This window comes from Panthera tigris, chromosome C2 (assembly GCF_018350195.1).
Source record: "Panthera tigris isolate Pti1 chromosome C2, P.tigris_Pti1_mat1.1, whole genome shotgun sequence".
In the NCBI taxonomy this organism is placed as follows: Eukaryota; Metazoa; Chordata; class Mammalia; order Carnivora; family Felidae; genus Panthera; species Panthera tigris.
This window is the reverse complement of record NC_056668.1, coordinates 9,272,608-9,291,134: the sequence shown is the minus strand read 5'-3', so window position 1 is coordinate 9,291,134 and position 18,527 is coordinate 9,272,608. Positions and strand designations below refer to the sequence as shown.

The window sequence follows — 18,527 nt, the reverse complement described above, 5'->3', positions numbered from 1 at the left end:
CATCATTGTTGGGGCTAGTTTGGTGGACACATGGGTGTCCGCAGTCCTATTCTTCCCACTTTTCTCTCTGAGAGCTTTCAAGACAAACATCTGGAAATAAAAAGGTCTTGGCTCTGCTGCCTTACGCGACGACCTTGAGCAAAACCCTGCCTGTTGCTGTCTGTCAATCTCCTCAAGTGTACAATTCAGGGGAACTCATAGGATTGCCGAGAAGAGGAAAGGCACTAATACAGGTGAGCAGGCTGCAAACAAGGGCGGTGCAAAGTGCCCTCCGTAGGCGTCCCCGGACTGGGGCCTGACACCTCCAGGGCCCAGAGGGGAGCTTCTTACTGCCCCACACCCAGCCTGGCTCCCGGGGGGCCTCCCACCACCTCCCACCCCTCCCAGAAGCATCCATGTGGTACAGACTCCCTCCTCTTGTGATTATTTTCCAGTCTTCACCAGGGGTTTCAGGCTGACAGAAATGAGAACTGATGGGCCCCGCAAGCAAGTGTGGACTAGGGTCCATACTTTAAAAGTCTTTCCCTTCAGGGGCGCCTGGGTGGCTCAGTCGGTTAAGTGTCCGACTTCAGCTCAGGTCATGATCTCACGGTCCGTGAGTTCGAGCCCCGCGTCGGGCTCTGTGCTGACAGCTCAGAGCCTGGAGCCTGCTTTGAATTCTGTGTCTCCCTCTCTCTCTGACCCTCCCCCGTTCATGCTCTCTGTCTCAAAAATAAATAAACAAAAATTAAAAAAAAAAAGTCTTTCCCTTCAGAAGGGCTATGATTTTCTCTCTGTTATTTGGCTTTTCTAAACAGACCCACGATGAATAACAAATTCTAGGACAAAACAGTAGCATGTCAACTGCTGGGTTGGAAATGTACACCAGTATCACAGAGATCTTTTTTCCCTGATGCTTTAAAAATAACACCTATTTGTATATAACACGTAGCAACTGTGACCTTGGACAAACATAAGAAATAGGCAGTATAGGCGAACAGGAGATTATGTAACCATTAGATCAAACATTCCAAGCAACTCCTTGGCCACAGTAAGTGTTCATAAACATTCCCTCCCACTTGGGGCCCATTGGGAATTACACAGAAGGAGAAGCCCTGCTCACACCCCAGTCTCAGCACAGGACCTAATTCTCTGTTTCTCCCTCTTGAGATTCTCCTAAAAGAGCAAAGGGGACTGTGTTCTCAGACCAAAGGGGACTGTGTCCTCAGAGGCAGTTCCCCTGTGCAAGCAACTTCACTGCATCTTGGAAGAAAGCAACCTTTCTCATTCTGCAAAGCAAGAAGGACAGGGGATATTGTCCCAAGACAATATACGTACTCCTTCTTTACTTTTGAGGTTTTCCGAAAATAATTTTAACTCGCCTACCATGAATCACTAGCCCCCTATTAACCCAAAGCCAACCACCTTAGTTTGGGGAGCCCATCAGTCGACCTCAAGCCATTGCTTGGCTTGGCCATTGCTTAGGAGGTAGCATCCTAAGAGGACACAGTCCTTGTTGGGCTCAGGGTACAGCCCCAGTAGGTATGGATTTGATACAGCTTCATTAAACTACTGGAACTCTGGCCCCTCCTTTCATGGAGGGATGGGGGTGGGGCTTCGGCTCTAGGAGTCACAGCGCTGGATCCAAGAACACAGTTCTACTGTCGTCTCTGACTCTGGCCAGGTCTCCGCACCACTAGCCCTCGGCGTGGCCCACAGCACCGTCGGCTCCACACACAGGGCCTCGCTCGCGTTCCCCACAGCTATGTGTTCAGACACCCGCGTGGCGCTGGTGACCGGGGCCAACAAGGGCATCGGCTTGGCCACCGTGCGTGACCTGTGCCGGCAGTTCTCCGGGGACGTGGTGCTCACGGCACGGGACGAGGCGCGGGGACGGGCGGCCGTGCAGCGGCTCCAGGCCGAGGGACTGAGCCCCCGCTTCCACCTGCTGGACGTCGACGACCTGCAGAGCATCCGCGCCCTGCGCGACTTCCTGCGCAAGGAGTACGGGGGCCTGGACGTGCTGGTCAACAACGCGGGCATTGCCCTCGATAGTAAGAACGTGGGAACTCTTAGGCCAGGAGACCTCCCTTAGGGGACCAGCCAGGGTGGGTTTGGGGCTGGTGTCTAAACCGCTGCTCTGGGGTCCAGACCTCCGAGGGGATCTAGAACGGCCTCCCTAGGGAAGAAGATGGACTGGAGACACAGGGAGAGCAGGACCCTCCAGCAGTTGCAAGCATTTCCAGCCAGAGGACCTTCACACTGGCATGGATCAGATTCTCAGGGACCTCACCCAGGTTTTTCCAAGTTTCTTTCTGATTGGATCTGAGTCATTTGGTAAATATTAACCTATTTTGCAATAGAAAACATATTGTAAACAAAGGTACACAGAAAACCCATTGTGCACCCTTCCCTTAGCATCCCCAAGTGGTGCCAAGTTACAAAGCTACACGGCATCAGCCAGCCAGATAATCCACACCGGGACAATAGTGTTACCTAACACAGAAATGGCTGAGAATTCACGTTTGCAAGTGAAAAAAAAAATGCTATCGTCACTTCATGGAATATTCTCAGGAGGCAACTGCTTACTGACCTATTCTCCTTCTTCCTTACCAGTTGATGATCACACACCCTTACATATTAAAGCAGAATTGACAATGAAAACAAACTTCTTTGGTACTCGAAACGTGTGCACAGAACTGCTGCCTCTAATGAAACCCCAAGGTAGGTGTGATCAGGGGCCCAAGCAGTGCCATTTCTGGAATGATCTGGCTCCTGCCTCTCTGACCTTATCTAAGGGCCCTGCTCCCTCTCGCTTCTCAGCCACACCTGCTTCACTGCTGTGTCCCCACCACACAGGTGCCCTTCTCCTCAGGACTCTGTACACGTGTGTCCAGCAGCAAGCAGTGTCTTCTGTCCTGCTGGCCTTTCACAACTGGCTCTTTCTTCTCCTTCACATCTTCATTTCAAATTCTCCTCACAAAGGCCTTTCCTGCCTCTGTACCCCTCACAGGTGCACTTCCCTGGGGATTCCTTCCTGGACCCTTTCTCTTCCTTCTGCCTTCCTCTGAGTGATTTTATTCAGGCTAGTGGTCTCTTCACCATCCAAACTTCTCAGGCTCCCCTAAAATCTGTCACCTGCCTAGAACATTCCCTAGAGCATTCTCTTCCTACGTCTCCTTCTCCTCAGGATGCCCTCCCTTCCCTCCTCAGATCCGACCCCTCCAGCTGCCCACCCAACCCCCCACCTAAACATCTCAAATGTGTCCAGATGGCACCTGTGATTTCCCACTATCATCCTGGTCACGGACCACTCCATCCACCCACCATGAAAAATGAGGTCATCATGCCCACCTCCTGATTGTCAGTGACCAGGTCCTACAGTTGTCCTATAGATTTTGTCCCCCAAGCTATCTGCATCCCAACTCTCCTCCAACAGAGACTCAGCTGTCGTTTCTGGACAATTGAAACCTTCCTAAGAGATGCTGCTTCTTCTGTCTTTTCCTTTCTGGTTATTCTCCGTACTCCCTGAGTGCTCACTTTCTCGCAAAAGTCCTTCAAGAGCAAAGTCCAATCCTGAGCACAACTCGTAGCGATCTTTGTCGTCAGGCCTGCCAAAGTCCAGGCCCATCAACTTCCCTTCACCTTGATCATTGTTTGCACAAACAAACTGCCACAATTCCTTGGTTGTAAACTACTGCAATATTTACCCCCACGTTAATGTGATGGGGGAACCACCACCCATTCAGTACACTAATTAAATAAGCTGATACTTTTAGAAAGATTAGGATGTCTGGCTTGAATGAGTACGTGCGTGTACAGTTTACTCTCAGTTCTGCCTCCATTGCCTCTTCATTCCTGGAAACTTCCATCACTTCTTCTACCACTGGCTTCATTGGCACCCAAAGGGCAGCTCTCAAATGTCCCCCGACTCCTTTACTCACCACAACGTTGATGTTGGACGAGTCCCGTGTGCCAGCATCACACATCCTACACGTATTCCCCTTAAAAGGCAAAAATCATACTCTGGCTGATTGTTTTCTCACTTACTAAGCAGTGTGGGTGTCTGCTGTGTATTTGGCCTCGGGACAGAATGAGGAATGAGTGTTCTTCTGCATTTGCTAAGGCAGGCTCTAATCAAATATTGATCTTGCCTCAGGAAAACTAGACTCAGGGACATGGAAATGCAAGCTATATTCTCAGTGTAAGACCAGGGTTCCCTTGCCTTTGGAAACAAGAGAGTTCTTCCATTATTTGAGGGGATGGCAGCCACAGTGGTTCATGTTATCAGAACATTACCCTCTTTGGGGAGACTATCTGGGAGAAGTCCTAGCTAGGGCAGCCAAAGGAAATGCTGTCCTTCCTCCCCCATACTTCAGAAACCAGGATACAAAGAACAATCTCCAATGACACCCACCAGGTCTCTGCGGGTCAGAACACATGCAAAAGGCCAACGTGTGCTCTGTTTTTAGGTGTGTAAGGACAAACCAAAAGACAGAATTGTGACTTTAAGGATATTGAGAGATAGTAAATGTTGATTCTTCTTATTTTTTTAACCAACTGAATCATCCAGGCACCCCATTCTTACATTTTTTTCAGATTATTTATTTATTTATTTATTTATTTATTTATTTATTTTGAGAGAGAGAGAGAGGAAGAGGGAGAGCCAGTAGGGAGAGGCAGAGAGAGTAGGAGAGAGAAGCCAGCCCCATGCTTCCATTGCAGAGCCCAAAGGAGCCTTGAACTCATGAGCCAAGAGATCATGACCTGAGCAAAATTAAGAGTTGACGCTTAACCAACTGAGCCACTCAGGGACTCCAGTTCTTCTTATATTTTAATCCTCTTTTCAATAACAGTTTTAGTTAAACCATTTAGGCAGAAAATGAAGATAAGAACTTAAAACAACCAGGTGCCTATCACCAGTCTTAACCATGCAATTAGTATCAAAGTCATATAAATCCCTTCCCACATTCCATATCATTTGACTCTCATTCCACCAAAATTCCTATTCCTGAATTTGGAAGATATTCTCTTTAAAAGGATAAGCTGTTGTTATTCTTTCACTCTTTAAATTATACTCTACATTTATTTCAAAAAGATATTAAGGTATAATCATCTCTAAGGAATTGAACAAACATTGGAAAGCTGAGCACTCTTGCTCAACAGATATAAGCTTAAAATACTAGGCAATAATATGGTCTTATTAAGGCTACTGTTAGCAAAGAAACCTTACAGAAGTTGTTCTCAACCTTCCTTTGAGAAGGTACTGCTTTGCAATATCCTGTAGTCTTAAAAACCACTAGACAAATTTGGAGAGAAAGTGACAATAGCAAATGTGTCTCACTCACACTCACTCTGACATTGATTCTAGAAAGGATAGGTCGCTGGACATTTCTAGGTGTGATGTGCTAGGCATTTTATATATAGTCCCCATTAAGAACCTGGAGGAATAATGGATTTCAAGGTCACAAGCACAGCTGGCTGAAGACCGAGGTCATGCGACATCCAAACTAGTGGTTCTTCCCACTACTCAAGGTCTTCAAATCATTTTCCCTACATCTCTCTTCTTCAGATGAAGCCTTACCCAGTAAGGCAAGGGAAACAGAAAATAAAAGGACTCTGCTCTATTGGGCCAATGCCTTCCTTATCGCAAGACCCCCAGGTACCTCAGGGAAAACCACAGGAGGCACATTTCAAAACTTGAAGTGTTTTCTGAAAAACCCTTATCAGTCAAGACACTAAAGAACTGGTCCTCTTGATATTAGAAAACATGGATCCTTCAGGGAATGTGACAAATGTTAAATCATCAAAGGTCATGAGACCAGCTTGGACTTACAGATTCTGAATAGCCTTGAGAGTCAAATGCTGCCCTTGAAGTTTGTGACCCCAGATGAGATGATGTCTAAAATAGCTTGTGTTGTGGAGATCACTGTGGCTGTGCTTTAGGACACTGAAGTTTGGAGAGGGAGAGATGTTCCTAAATAGATCCCTGGCCACATACAGAGTAATGGCCTGGATAGACTATAAGCCTGAGACACACGCCAGCCCCACCAGAACAAGAGTCCTTTCGTATCTGGGTGACATGCTTTCACGCTGATTGTGACGGGGCAATTCCTTTACACGCTACCTCATACAGGTCACACACTTACAGTCACACATCCAGTCTCTTTCGCACACACTCACATGCAGACATACGACACACTCAAATGCACTCACACACCCTTATCACAAGGTCTTATGGATGGTCCATAAACTTCTTTTCTTTTAAGTTTACTTACTTATATTTGACAGAGAGGGCACGAGTGAGGGAGGGGCAGAGAGCGAGAACGAGCATCCCAAGCAGGCTCCAAACTGTCAGCACAGAGCCCAACGCGGGGCTCCAACCCACGAACCGTGAGATCATGACCTGAGTTGAAATCAAGAAGCAGTTGCTTAACTGAAGCCATCCAGGCGCCCCACCCTTAAACTTCGTAGCGCACGGGCTGCGTGCATTCCAGCTCAGAGTCCTCAAAACGATACATGAAAGCCATGAGTCTACTCTGGAGACCAAATGTTTGGATCAGACACTTGGCTGTATAAACTCCATAAGTACTTCCTATTCCTGCACTTGTGTTTCCTGTCCTGAGCTGTCACACCAGAAGGGTCTACCAACTCACCCAGCTCTCAGGTGAAGCCCGCTGACAGCCAGCCTGCCACTTGCAGATGTGGTCAGTGCAGGGGACAGGCCTGGGTTGAGGGAATGGTTGCAGCATCTACTATAAGGAATTTACCTACAAAACCTTTTACTCCCTGTCAGACTCCCTGAAATACACAGGTAAGCATTTTCACAGGTGATTCTAGACTTCCTGAAATAGACAATAGAGAATAGACAAGAGGGCATCACTTCATTATACATTATACACAGCCTGCAGAAAGTTAGTAGAGTTTCTCCATCTAGTGTCTATAGTAAAGGTACATAAGAAAATGGCTCCAAGCCCCTATGAGTAAATGTTGCTGTCTTTCTGGTATACCAGTTACCCAGGGTGGGTTCCTTGGCCCCGTCTTATTTCATAAACTTCTGTGTTTTGCGATTTTGAAACATTAATGTGTATTATTTTTATTTTGAGACAGGCAGATGATATTTTTAAAAGAAAATAAATCTAATTAGTTAAGTAATCAAACATGAGAAGTGCTTACTAAACCATTTAACACATAAGTTCTGTTAAAGTGACACTTAACATGTCGTAGATGAAAGGAAGGACTGGAATAACTGACCCCTTTCTAAAAGGTGTTTATGCTCTTTCCATAATTTGGCTATTGCTGAAAGTGCTGCTACAAACATTGGGGTACATGTGCCCCTAGGCATCAGCACTCCTGTATCCCTCGGGTAAATTCCTAGCAGTGCTATTGCTGGGTCAATGGATAAAGAAGATGTGGTTTATATATATAATGGAATACTACTTGGCAATGAGAAAGAATGAAATCTAGCCATTTGTAGCAATATGGGTGGAACTAGAGGGTATTATGCTAAGTGAAATAAGCCAGGCAGAGAAAGACAGATACCATATATTTTCACTCATATGTGGATCTTGAGAAACTTAACAGAAGACCATGGGGGAGCAGAAGGGGAAAAAAAAGTAACAGAGAGGGAGGGAGGCAAACCATAAGAGACTCTTAAGGACTGAGAACTAAGGGTAGATGGGGGGGTGAGGGAGAGGGGAAAGTGGGCGATGGGCAGAGAGGAGGGCTATAGTGTCATGCATTCTCTTTTTCAAGAAACTTGTATGGCACTGCCATTCCTTAGTGGGATGGAGCTCAGAGTTAACTGACTATGACTGTTCTTCCTGAATATTTTCATAAAACAGGGACAGTTTGCTAATTTTAGTGAAGCTCTTATTGTTCATAAATTCTCATAACCTTTCTATTAAGCTAAAGATACTCATGTAAATAGAAAAATAGTAAACTATTTATACATGTCAATATAAGTTCACTTTTATGAATACTGACTATATTTTTGAAAAAGAATTAGTGAGAACTGTGAGATTAACACTGTTAACAGATTTACAGAGATACAATTCACACATCCTACACTTCACCCATTTCAGGTATGCAATTCAGTGGAGTTTAGTAAATGGACAGAGGTGTGGAGCAATCACGACTTCAAGATTAGCACACTGTCATCACCCCAAGGAGAACCTGTGCCCTTAGCACCAGCCCTCTGGTCTCACATTCCCACTGTCCTAGCAACCTCCAATCTATTTTCTGTCTGAACATTTACTTTTCTGGACATCCCATATATAAAGAATCATATAATGAGTAGTCTTTTGTGACTGACCACTTTCTTTTGGGTAATGTTATCAAGATTCATCCATGTAGTAGCATTTCTTTTTATGGCATCTCTTTAACATGTGACTTTTCCATCGCCCCTTCCCGTGACCATATTGCCTGGTATTTTCTCACTGCTCCCGAGTTGATGAAATCCCAACATAGAGGAAATAGCCATGCACATTAGCCCGTGAGGTGATTTGTTTTTGCCTGGTTACAGCAGAGCAACAGCCCACACCATGCAGTTTTTCTCCTTCAAAAGGTCATCATTAAACTGATCAGTTGTTTGTTGGTTGATAGACACTTGTTCATAGAGCACTGGCCATGGGACCGTAAGATGTTAAGATGATCTCGAAGGTGACCTGTGAAGAAAAGTGGTTCTCTACTCATGATTGCAGTGAGTGCCTCCTTACCTTCAGATAGCATGTTTCTATATAAATCACTCTCTCCTCTTAATGGGACACCTGGGCACTGCACTCCCCATTAGATCATTTCTCTGATATCATCTGAGACATTATGAGTGTTACAAGGTTCAAGACTGTATCGTGTCCATCACCTATATAAGAAGACTACATTAACACTCCTAGGAAACTGGTAATTGTCTCCCAAATGGACAAATGCAGGAATTTTTGGTACTCATCATTCTCGTGCATGCAATTCTATGTGACTATTTGTGTTGTATTTTAGGCAGAGTGGTCAATGTGTCTAGTATAATGAGCTTTGTAGCTCTTGAATACTGTAGCCCAGGACTGCAGCAGAAGTTCAGAAGTGAAACCATCACAGAGGAGGAGCTGGTGGGGCTCATGAACAAGTTTGTGGAAGACGTAAAGAACAGAGTGCACCAAAACGAGGGCTGGCCTGATATCCAAATACCTACATATGGAGTGTCAAAGATGGGTGTCACCGTCCTGTCCAGAATCTATGCCAGGAAACTGAGTGAGCAGAGGAGGGGAGACAGGATCCTCCTGAATGCCTGCTGCCCTGGGTGGGTGAGAACAGCCATGGGTGGACCTACAGCCATTAAAAGCCCAGAAGAAGGAGCAGAGACTCCCGTCTACTTGGCCCTTTTGCCCCCGGATGCCAAGGAGCCTCACGGGGAGTTTGTTATGGAGAAGAAAGTTAAACAATGGGGACCCCCCTCTCAGTTCCCTTCATGGGTCCCGTTATGATACAGTCATGATTTGACCAAACAGATTACACTGTCTACAATGTCCTTATCCATGTCAAGTACTCACATTGAATTGGTTACTAATTCTGTGAAGTCTTCTGTGATTTCTTCCATAATATATGAGAACAAAAAGTGGAATTAATGACCATAATGAATGAACATCATAGATGAATAAACAATTCTAAGTAGATGTCCACATGTGCAGATTACCCCTTGCCAACCAGCCCAAAAAATTAACAGAACCTAAGTTAGGTCAAGAGAAGGGACAATTTAACACAGGGGTTCATAAACATTAGTGAATGTGCCAGATGGTGAATATTTTGCCTTTGCAGGTGAATGGCCTCTGTTGGACCTACTCAAATCTGCTGTTTAGCTTGAAAGTCACCATAGATGATATATAGACCCATAAGGGGGTGGGATTTCCCTAGCCAGCATACTTTATCAGCCTCTACTATGACATGGGCAACCCCACCACAGATAGACATTCACTGTGGTCTCGTTAAATATCAAAGTCATTGGAGGAAAAGGAGCTGCAAGGTGTGAAATGGGAGTGGGCACTAGAGGCTTATCCATGAGACAACCTGAGACAAGGGGGAAAAGGGAATATGGGTTGGTATCAGTGCATATGAAAGAATTACTGTCAAATCTCAAGGCTAATGTGCTATTCATGTAGGGATAAATGGCCACCAAGTGTGTAACATTAACACAGTTCAGCAAAGCCTCCACAGAAGATGAACATATAAGGAAAGTGAAATACTCATCATTGTTGGGGCTAGTTTGGTGGACACATGGGTGTCCGCAGTCCTATTCTTCCCACTTTTCTCTCTGAGAGCTTTCAAGACAAACATCTGGAAATAAAAAGGTCTTGGCTCTGCTGCCTTACGCGACGACCTTGAGCAAAACCCTGCCTGTTGCTGTCTGTCAATCTCCTCAAGTGTACAATTCAGGGGAACTCATAGGATTGCCGAGAAGAGGAAAGGCACTAATACAGGTGAGCAGGCTGCAAACAAGGGCGGTGCAAAGTGCCCTCCGTAGGCGTCCCCGGACTGGGGCCTGACACCTCAGGGCCCTGAGGGGAGCTTCTTACTGCCCCACACCCAGCCTGGCTCCCGGGGGGCCTCCCACCACCTCCCACCCCTCCCAGAAGCATCCATGTGGTACAGACTCCCTCCTCTTGTGATTATTTTCCAGTCTTCACCAGGGGTTTCAGGCTGACAGAAATGAGAACTGATGGGCCCCGCAAGCAAGTGTGGACTAGGGTCCATACTTTAAAAGTCTTTCCCTTCAGGGGCGCCTGGGTGGCTCAGTCGGTTAAGTGTCCGACTTCAGCTCAGGTCACGATCTCACGGTCCGTGAGTTCGAGCCCCGCGTCGGGCTCTGTGCTGACAGCTCAGAGCCTGGAGCCTGCTTTGAATTCTGTGTCTCCCTCTCTCTCTGACCCTCCCCCGTTCATGCTCTCTGTCTCAAAAATAAACAAAAATTAAAAAAAAAAAGTCTTTCCCTTCAGAAGGGCTATGAATTTTCTCTCTGTTATTTGGCTTTTCTAAACAGACCCACGATGAATAACAAATTCTAGGACAAAACAGTAGCATGTCAACTGCTGGGTTGGAAATGTACCCCAGTATCACAGAGATCTTTTTTCCCTGATGCTTTAAAAATAACACCTATTTGTATATAACACGTAGCAACTGTGACCTTGGACAAACATAAGAAATAGGCAGTATAGGCGAACAGGAGATTATGTAACCATTAGATCAAACATTCCAAGCAACTCCTTGGCCACAGTAAGTGTTCATAAACATTCCCTCCCACTTGGGGCCCATTGGGAATTACACAGAAGGAGAAGCCCTGCTCACACCCCAGTCTCAGCACAGGACCTAATTCTCTGTTTCTCCCTCTTGAGATTCTCCTAAAAGAGCAAAGAAGTCTGTGTCCTCCGACAGTTCCCCTGTAAAAGTAATTTCACTGAGGGGTGCCTGGGTGGCTCAGTCTGTTGAGCATCCGACTTTGGCTCAGGTCATGATCTCACGGTCTGTGAGTTTGAGCCCCGTATCCGGCTCTGTGCTGACAGCTCAGAGCCTGGAAGCTGTTTTGGATTCTGCGTCTCCCTGTCTCTCTCTGCCCCTCCCCCACTCATGCTCTGTCTCTCTCTCTCTGTCAATAATAAGTAAACATTACAAATTAAAAAAAAAAGTAATTTCACTGCATCTTGGAAGAAAGCATCCATTCCCATTCTACAGAAGAAGGACATGTTCCTGAGACAATATCCGTACTCCTTTTTTTCTGTTGAGGTTTCTCCAAAATAATATTAGTTCACTTACCATGCATCTCTAGCCCCTACTAACCTATGACCAACACCTTTCTTTGGATAGCAAAGCAGTCCAACCAGAACTAATGCTGGGCCCAGAGGACAGATCCTAAGAGGACACAGTCCCGGTTGGCCTCAGGGTGCAGCCCCAGGAGGTACAGATTTGTTATAGTGTCATTAGGAAACCTTCTGGAATATTGTCCCCTCCTTTCATAGAAGAACGAAGGCGGGGCCTCGGGCTCTAGGACTCACAGCACTGGATCCCAGAAACAGTTTTGCTGGCATCTCTGACTGTGGCCAGGCCTTGCCCTCGGTTTGGCCCACAGCTCCATCCGCTACACACACAGAGCCTCACTCGCGTTCCACACAGCTATGTGTTCGGACACCCGCGTGGCGCTGGTGACCGGGGCCAACAAGGGCATCGGCTTGGCCACCGTGCGTGACCTGTGCCGGCAGTTCTCCGGGGACGTGGTGCTCACGGCACGGGACGAGGCGCGGGGACGGGCGGCAGTGCAGCGGCTCCAGGCCGAAGGACTGAGCCCCCGCTTCCACCTGCTGGACATAGACGACCTGCAGAGCATCCGCGCCCTGCGCGACTTCCTGCGCAAGGAGTACGGGGGCCTGGACGTGCTGGTCAACAATGCAGCCGTCTTCTTTGACAGTAAGGACGTGGGAACTCTTAGGTCAGGAGACTTCCCTTAGGGGACCACCCAGGGTGGGTTGGGGCCGGTGTGTGAACCGCTGCTCTGGGGCCGTAGCTCAGAGGGGATCAGGAACGACCTCCCTAGGGAAGAAGATAGTCAGGAGGCACAGGGAGAGCAGAACCCTCCAGAAGTTGCAAGCCTTTCCAGCCAGAGAACTTTGGCATTGTCATGGATCAGACTCTCAGGGACCTCCCCCAGGTTGTTGCAAGCTACTCTCATGGGACTTGAGCATCTCCATGAATTTTTAAATTATTACTAAATATACAAAACCCCACAGGGCCACATGAAGAGATACCATTGCACCTTACCTTAGCGTCTTGCAGTGAGTGGTGTCAACCTACAAAGCCACCCAGCATCAACCAGTCAGATAATAAATGTTGGGATAAACTGTTCACTATCCTACACACTATTGAGAATTCACCCGATTACACACAAATGCTATTGTCACTGCATCAAATTTTCTCAATGGCTACTACTTATTAACCTATTCTCCTTCTCCCCTACAAGTTGGTGACCCCACCCCCTTACATATTCAAGCAGAAGTGACGATGAAAACAAACTTCTTTGGTACCCGAGACGTGTGCACAGAACTGCTGCCTCTAATGAGACCCCAAGGTAGGTTAATTGTTAACCAGATCTCTATGGGCTCAGAATCCATTCAAAAGGCCAATGTTTGCTCCGTTTCTTGACATGGAAAGACAAACCAAAAGACAGAATTATGGCCTTAAGGACATTGAGGGATAGTAGATATTATCATTTTTTAATCCTTTCTTCAAAAAGAGGTTTACTGAAATAATGTAGCCACAAAAACAAAATAAGAATCTACAACACCCAGGTGCTCACCACCAATCTTAACCAGGCAATCAGTATCAAGGCCATGTAATCCCCTTCCCACATTCCATATCTTTTCCCTCCCATTCCCCCAAATTCCTATTGCTGAATTTAAAGGATACTCTCCTTAAAGGGATGAGCTGTTGTTCTTTTTTCTCTCTAAATTATACCAGGCACTTATCTCAAAAAAGATATGAAGGTATAAGCTGTGGTGCCTCAATGGCTCAGTCAGTTAAGCGTCTGACTCTTGATTTCGCCTCATGTCATGATCTCACAGTTTCGTGAATTCAAGCCCCACATCGGCCTGTTGCTGACAGCACAGAGCCTGCTTGAGATTCTCCCTCTCTCTCTGACCCTCCCCTGCTCACACTCTCTGTCTTTATAAAAAATAAATAACACATAAACACACAAAAAGATATTAAGATATAAACATCTCTGAAGAATTGAGCAAACATTGGAAATCTGAGCACTCTTGTTCATTAGATATAAGGTTCAAGTAAAGATGGAAATACAGTCTTGTTAAGGCTACACTTACCCAGGAAACTTAGAAAAGTTGCTCTCAACCTTCACATGAGAAGATACTGCTTTGAAATATCCTGTAGACTGAAAAACCACTAGAGAAATTTGGAGAGAAAGTGACAATAGCAAATGTATCTCACTCACACTCACTCTGACATATTGATTCTAGAAAGGATAGGTGGCTGGACATTTCTAGGTGTGATGTGCTAGGCATTTTATATATAGTCCCCATTAAGAACCTGGAGGAATAATGGATTTCAAGGTCACAAGCACAGCTGGCTGAAGACCGAGGTCATGCGACATCCAAACTAGTGGTTCTTCCCACTACTCAAGGTCCTCAAATCATTTTCCCTACATCTCTCTTCTTCAAATGAAGCCTTACCCAGTAAGACAAGGGAAACAGAAAATAAAAGGACTCTTCCTGATTGGGTCAATGTCTTCCTTATCACAGGACTCCCAGGTACCTCAGGGAAAACCACAGGAGGCATATTTTAAAACTTTGAAGTGTTTTCTGAAAACCTCTTATCACTCAAGAGACTGAAGAAATGGTAATCTTAATATCAGAAAACATGAATCTTTCAGGGAATGTGATGAATGTGAAATCATCAAAGGTCACAAAAACCAGCTTGGACCTACAAACTGAATTTCCTTGAGAGTCAAATACTGCCCTTGAAGTTTGTGACCCCAGATGAGTGATGATGTCTAAAATACCCTGTGTTGTGTAGATCACTGTGGCTCTGCTTGAGGACAGTGAGGTTTGGAGAGTAGGAGATAGTGAGAGATTTCCTAACAATAGATCCCTGGTCACATACAGAGTAATGGTCTGGATAAACTGTAAGCCCAACATTCAACCTGGCCCCAGCAGTGCGCAAGAGTCCTTTCTGACCTAGATGACGTGCTTTTCACAGTGACTATGACAGGGCAATCCTTTTACACACGATCTCACACACAGTGTCACACACTCACAGTCACATTCACATACAGTCTCTTTCACACACACTCGCATTCACACAAATCTCACACACTCCTGTGAACTCACACACCCTTAACATAAGGATGTCAGGAGGGCCCATACACTCCTTGGCACACAGTCTGTGTGCCTTCCAGTTCAGAGTCCTCAAAATAACACTTGAAAACCATGAGTCCACTATGATGACAAAAATGTTTGGATCAGGGACTCTGCTGTGGAAGCTCTAAAAGTACTTCCCAATCCTGTGTGTGTCCTGTCCTGAGCTGTCAGACCGGAAGGGTCTAAAGGGTCCCACTTCTAAGGGGAAGCCCCCTGACAACCACCCTGCCCACTTGCAGATGTGGTCAGTGCAGGGGACAGGCCTGGGTTGAGGGAATGGTTGCAGCATCTACTACAAGGAATTTACCTACAAAACCTTTTACTCCCTGCCAGGCTTCCCTCAAATACACAGGCAAGCATTCTCACAGGTGATTCTAGACTTCCCAAGACAGACAATATAGAAGAGAAACAGGGTATCTTTATTACAAACAGCCTGTAGAAAGTTAGAAGAATTTCTCCATCTACTGACTATACTAAAGGTATGTAAGAAATAGTTCCTAGCCCCTATGAGTAAATGCATTGGCCTTTCTGGTATACCAGTTACCCCAGTGTGGGTTCCTCTGCCCCAGTCTTGTTCTTTTTCAAAGATTTCTTTCTCTCTGTTGCAATTTTGAATCATGAAACATAGTTTATTATATTATTACCCAGGCATATAATATTTTTGAAAATAAAATAAATATGTTTAGTGGTAAGTAATAAAACCTGAGAGGTGCTTCTGAAACATTTGACAAACATGTTCTGTTAATCCTACACCAAATACGCTGTAGATGAAAGGAAGGACCGGAATAACAGACCCCTTTCTAAAAGGTGTTCAGCTTAGAAAACTGTTACATTAATAAGATAGTTTATATAATTCATTTTCATTGTTTCTAAACACCACCAATGAGAGCCACAGGGTCATGCATGATCTCTCCCACTGAACTTGTATGGCACTGCCATTCCTTAGTGGGATGGAGGTCAGAGTTAAGTGACCATGACTGTCTTTCCTGGATATTTACATGAAAAAGGGAGAGTTTCCTAATTTTCTTGTACCTTTTGACTTTTTTTATAATTTAAAAGTACTCACTGAAATATAAAAATATAATCAATATTTAAATGTAAAAATAGTAAACTATATATGTCAATATAATGTCATTTTTATGACTACTGATATATTTTTAAAAAACAGTGAGTGAGAAATGTGTCATTGCTTTGCACCTTTAATAGCTTTATTGAGATAAAGTTCACCTGCCATACACTTCACCCATTTCAGGTATGCAATTCACTGGATTTTAGTATTGACAGAGTTGTAGAACCATCACAACTTCAAGATTAACACACTGAAATCACCCTAAGGAGACCCTTTGCCCTTAGCTATCGGCCCTCTGTTACCCCTTTCCCCCTGCCCTAAGCAACCACCAATCTACTCCCTGTCTCTAGACTTCGTTGTTCTGGACATCCCATACACAGAATCGCATAACGAGTGGTGTTGTGTAACTGGCCTCTTTAACGCTGGACAATGTCGTCAGTTGTCATTCATGTTGTAGCATGTACTTCATTTCTTTTTATGGCATCTCTTTAACATGTCAGTTTTCCACTCCCTTCCACGACCACATTGCCTGGCATTCTGTCATTGCTCCCAAGTTGATGAAATCACAAACATAGAGAAAATAGCTTGCAAGTCCGCCCAGTGAGGTGATTTGCTTTTCCTGGCTCATCAGAGTGACAGCCTATCAATGCAGTGCTGTCTTTCACCTTCGAAAGGCCTTCAATAAACTGATCAGCTCTTTGTTGGTCAATAAACATCTGTTCATACAACATCATCTAAGTGACCATAAGATTTTTAGGGGGCTTCAAAGGGGACCTGTGAAGGAAAAGTGAATCTCTATTCATGAATGCGTGAGTGCCTCCTTACAGTCCACTTAACATGTTACTGGATAAGCCATTTTCTTTTTTTTAGGGAACATCTGGGCACTGCCCCCCCATTAGATTCTTTTTTTGACATTATATGAGATATTAAGGGTATAACAATTTTCATGTTCTTCGCTTATAGAGTCTTCATTAACACTCATAGAAAACTGGTAATTGTCTCCCAAATGGACAGATTTTAGCAAATTTGGTATTCATCATTCTCATGGATGCCATTCTATGTGATTTATTTGTGTTGTATTTTAGGCAGAGTGGTCAATGTGTCTAGTATAATGAGCTTTGTAGCTCTTGAATACTGCAGCCCAGGACTACAGCAGAAGTTCAGAAGTGAGACCATCACAGAGGAGGAGCTGGTGGGGTTCATGAACAAGTTTGTGGACGATGTAAAGAACGGAGTGCACCAGAACGAGGGCTGGCCTGATATGAAAGTAGTCACATATGGAGTGTCAGAGATGGGTCTCACAGTCCTGTCCAGAATCTATGCCAGGAAACTGAGTGAGCAGAGGAGAGGGGACAAGATCCTCCTGAATGCCTGCTGCCCTGGGTGGGTGAGAACAGACATGGGTGGGCCAAAAGGCATCAAAACCATAGAAGAAGGAGCAGAGACTCCTGTCTACTTGGCCCTTTTGCCCTTGGATGCTAAGGGGCCTCACGGGGAGTTTGTTATGGAGAAGAAAGTTGAACAATGGGGACTCCGCCCTCAGTTCCCTCCATGGGTCCCATTATGATACTGCCATGATTTGACCAAACAGATTACACTGTCACCAATGTCCTTATAAAAAAAAAAGAAAGGAAGAAAAGAAGAGAAAAGAAAAAGGAAGAAAAGAAAAGAAAAGAAAAGAAAAGAAAAGAAAAGAAAAGAAAAGAAAAAAGAAAAGAATCACTATCCATATCAAGTACTCACACTGAATTGGCTACTAATTCTGTGAAATCTTTTGTGATTTCTTCTGTGATATATGAGTAGAAAGAGTGGAATTAATGACTATCATGAATCAACATCATAGATGAATAAACAGTTCTAAGTAAATGTCCACGTGTACGCATTGTTTCTTGCCAACCAGTCCCAAAATCTAATAGGCCCTACTAGGTCAAGAGAAGGGACAGTTTAACTCAGAGGTTGGTAGACATTAGTGAAAGAGCCATATGCTGAATATATTTGCCTTTGCAGGCCAATGGTCTCTGTTGGATATACTCAAATCTGCTGCTGTAGCCTGAAAGTCACCACAGACAATATAAAAACCCATGAATGGGGTGGAATTTCCCTTGCCAGCATACTTTATCAGCATCTATGACAGCCTCTATGACATGGGCATGCCACCATGGACAGACATCCTCTGTGGTCTCTTTAAATATCACACTCAATGGGGAAAAGTCAACTGCAAGGTGTGAAATGGGAATGGGCACTTAAGATGCATCCATAAGACAATGTGAGACAAGGGGGAAAAGGGAATATGGATTGGTATCAATGCGTATGAAAGAATTACCGTCAAATCTCCTCAAGGCTAATGTGCTATTCATGTAGGGATAAATGGTCACCAAGTGTGTAACATTAACACAGTTCAGCAAAGCCTCCACAGAAGATGAACATATAAGGAAAGTGAAATACTCATCATTGTTGGGGCTAGTTTGGTGGATACATGGGTGTCCACAATCCTATTCTTCCCACTTTTCTCTCTGAGAGCTTTCAAGACAAACATCTGGAAATAAAAAGGTCTTGGCTCTGCTGCCTTACGCGAC

The 18,527-nt window shown here is 45.0% G+C and overlaps 1 protein-coding gene across 2 annotated transcripts; it reads left to right on the top strand.

Annotated features, from left to right (window-relative positions):
- The first annotated feature begins 1,664 nt into the window (after positions 1-1,664).
- Positions 1,665-17,519, top strand: LOC102962462 (carbonyl reductase [NADPH] 1-like). 2 transcript variants are annotated; one of them, XM_042957203.1, is made up of 5 exons: positions 1,665-2,033; positions 2,596-2,703; positions 12,130-12,420; positions 12,971-13,078; positions 17,037-17,519. In XM_042957203.1, the coding sequence occupies exons 1-5, from the start codon at positions 1,745-1,747 to the stop codon at positions 17,516-17,518; spliced, it is 1,278 nt and encodes a 425-aa protein (XP_042813137.1). In that variant the 5' UTR covers positions 1,665-1,744; the 3' UTR covers position 17,519. The 2 variants fall into 2 exon arrangements, with proteins under 2 accessions (XP_042813137.1, XP_015396694.1); XM_015541208.2 differs by lacking the exons at positions 12,130-12,420; positions 12,971-13,078; positions 17,037-17,519 and adding an exon at positions 8,971-9,452.
- Positions 17,520-18,527: the final 1,008 nt, after the last annotated feature.